The sequence below is a fragment of the Rutidosis leptorrhynchoides genome, chromosome 6 (assembly GCF_046630445.1).
Source record: "Rutidosis leptorrhynchoides isolate AG116_Rl617_1_P2 chromosome 6, CSIRO_AGI_Rlap_v1, whole genome shotgun sequence".
In the NCBI taxonomy this organism is placed as follows: Eukaryota; Viridiplantae; Streptophyta; class Magnoliopsida; order Asterales; family Asteraceae; genus Rutidosis; species Rutidosis leptorrhynchoides.
In genome coordinates, this window is record NC_092338.1 from 284,572,610 (window position 1) to 284,580,335 (window position 7,726).

Sequence of the window (7,726 nt, forward strand, 5' to 3'; positions counted from 1 at the left end):
TTAGATAAGTTATGTTGAATCCTAAATTAGATACATATGCTACTGAGATAAGGTATATGATATGCATGTCGTTGGAAAGCTAGCGAAAAATTAAGAACTTTTCATTTAGAACTCGTGTGATTTCGATGAACGGATTAAAAGATATAGTCAATTGAATTATTGTTACTTTTAATATATTTATTGTTAAAATGATTATTATTACTATCGTCGTTATTATCGTCGTTATACTCTAATTATTATTATTATTATTATTATTATTATTATTATTATTATTATTATTATCGTTATTAATAAAAGGTATTATCATTAAAAATTGTTATTGTTATTATTATTACTATCGTTATTATCGTTAAGGTTATAATTAGTATTATTATTATTATTATTATCATTAAAATAGTTAGTAGTATTATCATTAATATTATCATAATATTTATTATTATTAGTATTATTATAATTAAAACTAATATTAGTATCATCTAATTATTATGATTACTATTATTATCATTATTTTAAATGCGATATAAAAGAGAACTAAAAGCTTTTAAACAAATCGATAAGGAAATAATGAGTATGAGTATCATGATGAAATTAAAATATTGTAAGATATTGATTTAAGAGAAAAATATCGTTTTCATTATTTTTATCATTATTATTATTAAAAGTATCATTTATATTAAAACTATCATTTTACTAAAATTATCATTTTTAATGGAAATATCATTGTTATCATAAAATATCATTATTATTATCATTTTAGTATAATTATTATTAAAAATTATCATTTTGAATAGAATTATTATTTTTTATATAAAATATTATTATTACAGTTAATACTAAAAAGTATTGTTATTATTAAGATTATCATGATTAGAATTATTATTTTATTTTAATCATTAGTAAATATAAATATTGTTATTAATATTAGTAGAATAATAATAATTATTATTATTACAAAATAATACAACTTTTACTTATTATTATTATTATCGATATTATTTTATCAAATAAATATACAATACAAAGATATCTTTACTACATGTAATATAATTTCATCAATAATACACACTACTATATTTTTATGTTATTATTGAATTTTATAAATTATATTACTTAAGATATATGAAAGTATATTTTTTTATCATATATAAAATTTAATATAAATTTTTATTTATTAATAAATGACGTGTATTATTTACTTTAATAAATTCTCATAAATATATTTTAAACGACTATTAAGTTATATAATAAAACATGTATAGATTTTGGAAAAACATTTTTAGAGTCAAATTGACTTTTGTTGACGTTGCATGATAAACTCGAGCATTAGGATTGTGATACACTACGGTTTGACCTAAATTGTTAGACAGATATTGACCAACATATATATATATATATATATATATATATATATATATATATATATATATATATAATTAATATAGGTTCGTGAATCCGAGGCCAACCTTGCACTTGTTCAATGACGACATATGTATTTTTACTACGAAATACAGTATTGTGAGTTTCATTTGCTCCCTTTTAAATGCTTTTGCAATATATATTTTTGGGACTTAGAATACATTCGCTGCTTTTATAAATGTTTTACGAAATAGACACAAGTAATCGAAACTACATTCTATGGTTGGATTATCGAATCGAATATCACCCTTTTAGCTTGGTAGCCTAAGAATTAGGGAACAGTACCCCTAATTGACGCGAATCCTAAAGATAGATCTATGGGCCTAACAAACCCCATCCGAGGTACGGATGCTTTAGTACTTCGATTTATTATTATACAGACGAGAGAATTCTGTTTTGGGGATATTCTATATGCATCTTGTTAATGTCGGTTACCAGGTGTTCACCATATGAATAATTTTACCTTAATGCAGACGAGAGGATTCTTCTTGAGGATTATGTTTATAAAAAGAAATCTTGTGGTCTATTGAAATTATTGAAATGATTGTTTAAGATAAACCTATGAACTCACCAACCTTTTGGTTGACACTTTAAAGCATGTTTATTCTCAGGTATGAAAGAACTCTTCCGCTGTGCATTTGCTCATTTTAGAGATATTACTTGGAGTCATTCATGACATATTTCAAAAGACGTTGCATTCGAGTCGTTGAGTTCATCAAGATTATTATTAAGTCAATTATAGTTGGATATATTATGAAATGGTATGCATGCCGTCAACTTTCGATGTAATGAAAGTTTGTCTTTAAAAAAAAACAAATGCAATGTTTGTAAAATGTATCATATAGAGGTCAAGTACCTCGCGATGTAACCAAATGTAATGTATTCGTCCAGATGGATTAGGACGGGTCGCTTCATAGATCACGTGGAATCGTTGGGTGGCTTAATTCATTCTTGCGGAGCCAAACTGTGAGTTGGTACGTCTAGCAAGGTACTGCTTAGTTCTTGAGTTCTAGAGAGATAAAGTACGGTGTGTGAGAGAAAGTGTGTTCTCTGCCACAAGTTCAAGTGTACAAAAAGTAATGGCGCTTCAATTTATAGACACTTAGGGTCTCCGAATTGTTCGGAGGTACACATGTGTTGTGTGTGGTTGCTTTATGCGAAAAATGTGTAATCGACTTTGAACTTTATGCTCGTGGCATGTGTGTTGCTCACGTGCTCTATACTTTGGTATTTAGGGCTTATGCATTTGAAGCGTCTTGCGGGGCTTACGCTGAAGTGCCTGATTTGTTATTTACTTGCTATTTCTTGACGGAATGCATTTAACGTCTTATGTAAAAAAAATGTCTTTTAACTTTTCTTTTTATGATTTTTGTGTATCTATTTTGTCTTGTAAATGCTTTTTATACATGGAGACTATATGTTACACCATTAAAGCTTATATAGTGTATAAACATTAAATCAGTTAAAAATTATGGTAATGTTATCACCTTATGGATAGTTTGAATTTGACGATATTAGAATAGAAATAGAAATACTCGTATTAAAAGAATAATAATAATAATAATATAATATAAATCAATCCTAAGATCCTGACAGTGATTGGACGAAGACAAATAACATGAGCATGGATATGATAATGGAGAAAAGTGTATCGGACGGACAATGACAAGTAATGGGAATATCTCACCTGCAACTAAGACCGTTGTCCACGTCCAGCTCACCCTCACCGCCTTATATATTTATAGCTAGACTGCATGTGCTCATCACCTCATCATAGGGGTGTTCATTTTCGGATATCCGAAATTCGGATATCCGAAAATTCGGATAGTGAAAAATCCCATCCGAAATCCGAATCCGAAATTTCGGATATCCGATTTTCGGATATCCGAAATTTCGGATTCGGATATCGGATTATCCGAATATCCGATATTTTTGAAGAACTTCGAATATTTTCGGATAATTTTTCGGATATTCGGATAATTTTCGGATATTTCGGATATTTTTCGGATATTTTCGAATATTTCGGATATTTTTCGGATTTTTTAGAAATTTTCGGATATTCGGATATCCGAATATCCGAAAATTTTAAAAACTCCATCCGATATCCGAATCCGAAAAATCGGATATCCGATTTTCGGATATCCGAATTTTCGGATATCCGAATTTTCGGATATCCGATTTTTCGGATATCCGATTTTTCGGATATTTTCGGATTTGGATTCGGATTTCGGATTCGGATATTTTGAACACCCCTACCTCATCATACATGTAACCTTTTTTATTATTACTAGGAAGTAATATGTATACAACTATTTTTTATCGATAAATAATTAAATATGTTTTGAAATATTGTACATTAAAATACTGTAAAGTATGTTTGGCTGTATGTGGGTAAAAAATTATTGTATACATATCATCACTATTTTTTTATTTTGGCTATTGTTTTTTTCACAAAAATAACGAAAACTTTACAAATGACATGGTTATCAAAATAGAAAGCGTCCAACAACCGAGGGCTAGAAAAGCCAAACGGCAAGTCTTGAAACTAAAAAACTACACAAACAACCTAACCAAAACTTTATTTTGGTTATTGGTGGAGGTAATTTATTATTATAATTAAGCGTTTTTTATTTATTACTCTAATATAAAACTAAAAAACCTTCAAGTTTGGAAATGCATGCAAAAAGTCATCCAAAAAGTCATACATTATCACCTTTTATTCTAGTGTAGAATAATAACTTGAGAGCGAATAGTATAAAAAATTAAAATTGCGTGTAAAATTTATATAGCATTACACTATAAGTTATTGCAAGTGGGGCAGGTACCCCTCTAACTACCACTAAAGCGCCCATGCCTTTTACATTGTGTTCTCGGGTTTCATAGAGAAATATAATTGGATAAAAATGAGAAAGAAAATGATGAAAATGAAAATAATATAAAATAATTTACATGTTTCTAGAGTTTGAAAGTAAAATTAAAGAAAATACAAAAAAGTAAGACCGTTAGCTAACCATCACCGCCCTTGGGGTTTTTTACCCCGTCGTTGCTTCGGCGCCATTGCTAGCGCAAGTGGTGGTGGGTGTTGTTGATCGACCGTGAACCCAAATGCTATGCATTGTAATGGCCCAAAGGGCTTGATGGAAATTCAACTCAAGTCTTTTGAATGGATCTCTTGTCGTGTTAAGAATCGGAAGATGGATTGGCTTCGGTGGATTTCGGATCCTTGGTCTTGTTTTGTCTAACATAATGCATTTATAGTTGCCCCCTCCGCAACTTCTTCGCTTCCTTTTTGTATTTATAGGTCGAGCACTATTGTATTGTAATGTAATGTACCTTTCGGGTCGTTTTGTACCTTTCGGGTCGTTTTGTAATGGGTCGCCTCCCTTTAATAGGCCTCGTGATTAATATAATTTTCTTTTCGAAAAAAAATAATATTGATGTGGGGTCAATGTGGTTGGTGTGATGGTTGTTAGTGAATGTGGTTGAGAATGTTGTTGGAAGAAGCTGCTGAGGTGGCGCTGATGTGGCACAGTGTGGTTGAAAAAGTGTAATGATGGTTGAGAGTAGTCTAACTAACTTGGTGCAAATATGGAGTAGTTATCAAAACAAGAGTGATTAAGTATAGAAATTAAAGTTATTTGGGACTTTGTTAGGGTTATATTAGTCTTTGTGTACACATGCGTTTTTCTTTCCATTGTAATCCGTCCAATATTGAACGGAAAACACTCAAAGCAAAAAAACATATAATCTATTGTTTTTTCTTTTTATTGATCTATTCAGTCAAATAAAATATCGAAGAATGTGATGATATGATTCAATTAGGAATCTCGAATGATTCGAAAGAGAATCTACGATTCAACAGAAAATCTGAAAAATAGAAGAACGGATTATGGAATCAAATTGCTAAAATTGACTTTATTGATCAATTTGGGGGTTTTTTACAGAATTCAAGAGAGAAACTGAATTACAAGAGAAATTGATTATCTTTCTATAAACGCTATTACATGAACTTATAAAGCCCTAATTCAATTGTAACTAACTGCAACTAACTAACAAGAATCATAGTGATCTTCAAAAGTCAATGAGTCATTTGTAACTATCAGCTGAAAGTCAAATTCCTTTTAACTGGCAACATATGCAGCTCACGTGATCTTCTAATTCAACCGGACTCTCGCGCTCTTCACTTGCCATTTTAAATCCACTTTAAAATCCATAACAATACCCCTCCCTTGAAATTATTCTTCAACAACAAAAACTGGAAATCTTCAACCCAAATCTTCAGCTATCTCCCAAGTAGCATCATCTTTTGATCCATTCACCCATTCAGTAAGCACATACACTACTGGTCTATTGTTGTGTTTCACTAATTTCCTTCCCAATATCTCCAATGGAACAGTAGCAAGTAACCCATTTTGGTCCAACTAGGGCAAGTGTCCCATGTTTGCAGGGGAGCTTCCTTTGTGCAATTTAAGCTGTGAAAAGTGAAAAACTGGGTGAATTTGGGATGTAGATGGTAAGGTCAACTTATAAGCAAGTGCTCCAACTAAAGCTTCAATTTTGAAAGGTCCATAATATTTAGATGACATTTTGTGCTGCTTGCTTCCTCTTAGAGTAACTTGTCTGTGAGGTTGGAGCTTCACATATACCTAATCACCCAATGTAAACTTCTTGTCAATTTTGTGCTTATCAGCTTTTCATCCTAACTTGTGCTCATTTCAAATGAGACTTGAGCACATTAATAACTTTTTCTCTTTACAATAGAGAGTTATCCACTGATTCTACCATACTATCACCTTTAGTGTACAATATAGGTGTAGGTGGAGATTGACCATACACCACCTCAAATGGTGTAGAGTTAATAATAGTGTGGTAGTTGGTATTATACCAATATTCAGCCAAAGGTAGCCACTTAGGTTTGTCACTAGCCATACACATAAGATAGAACTCTGGGCATCTATTCACCACTTCTGTTTGACCATCGGTTTTGAGGGTGGTATGTTGTTGACATGTGCAGACTAACCTTAAGTTGCTTAATTAACTCTTGCCAAAAAATGATCAGTGAAAATTTTATCTCTATCACTGATGATAACCTTAGGCAACCAATATAACTTGTAGACATTATCATTGAACAAAGTAGCAACTTGAGCAGCATTAAATGCAGGGGCAAATCTACTATAGGTCCAATGGTGGCACGGGACACCACTGAAATACACGATATCGTGGAAAATATGTTGGATTTTTAACTAGTGACACCACTAGATAGTGTACATTTTTTTGAGTGACACCATTGAAATGAAACATCTAGTAGAAACTTTTTTAAGGTTTTAATCGGTGATACCAGTGACTACCAATCTTAGATTTGTCACTGTATTTATTTGGATGAGCAAGTGACATGAACTGACCATATTTGTTGAGTTTTTCCACCACTACCATTATGACTGACTTACCCCCAGACAATGGTAAACCTTCCCCAAAATCGTTAGAATCTTGAGACAAAATAAGAGATGGGATGGGTATAGGTTGTAATAGTCCAGGGTACTTTGTCAAATCAGGTCTATGGCATAAAACGCATTCCCTTATAAATTGTTTCACATGTTTCCTCATTTTCTTCCAATAAAAACTAACACCAATCCTCTTAACTGTTGCATTGACCCCAGAATGACCTCCAGGTGAGTCATTATGAAAATAGTTGATTAAATCTTGTCTTAATTGTGCATCTGCCCCCATTACTACCTTGCCCTTCCTTGTTAATTATTGATCTTTCCAAACCTAATGCTTAAAAATCTGTAGATTAGCTTTTAGCTGACTAATCAATAGTTTCAAATCAACATCTGCAGTGACATTTGTAGTGATTTTGTGTTGCAAATTATTGTCAACTGAAGAAATAAGCATTTGACTTAACTTTCCATTACTTTATCTTCTTGATAGAGCATCATCTGCCCCCTTATCGACCCCTCTTTTATATATGATCTCATAATCAAAACCCAATAGCCTCGGAAGCCATTTCATCTGTGTAGGACTAGTGATTCTGTGTCTCAACAAATATTTAAGGCTGACATGGTCAGTTTTAATATATAATGCCTATCTAAAAGATAGCTTCTCAACTTTTCCAATGCTTGCAAGACTGCCAAGAAATCCTTCTCATAGGTGGATAACTTTTGATGCCTTGGGAATAATGTCTTACTTATATAGGAAATATGGTGAACATCTTGTTGCAACACTGCCCTAATTGCCACCCCTGAAGCATCAGTTTAAATAATAAATTCTTTTTCAAAATCTGGTAACTGGAGAACTGGTGATTGTTGCATTG

At 31.7% G+C, this 7,726-nt stretch overlaps 1 protein-coding gene across 1 annotated transcript; it reads right to left on the reverse strand.

Moving 5' to 3' along the window:
* Positions 1 to 5,837: 5,837 nt before the first annotated feature.
* Positions 5,838 to 7,143, reverse strand: LOC139854524 (uncharacterized). The gene is made up of 3 exons (XM_071843825.1): positions 6,755 to 7,143; positions 6,507 to 6,618; positions 5,838 to 6,062 (listed from the first exon to the last, which is right to left on the reverse strand). The coding sequence occupies exons 1-3, from the start codon at positions 7,141 to 7,143 to the stop codon at positions 5,838 to 5,840; spliced, it is 726 nt and encodes a 241-aa protein (XP_071699926.1).
* Between the last annotated feature and the right edge of the window lie 583 nt (positions 7,144 to 7,726).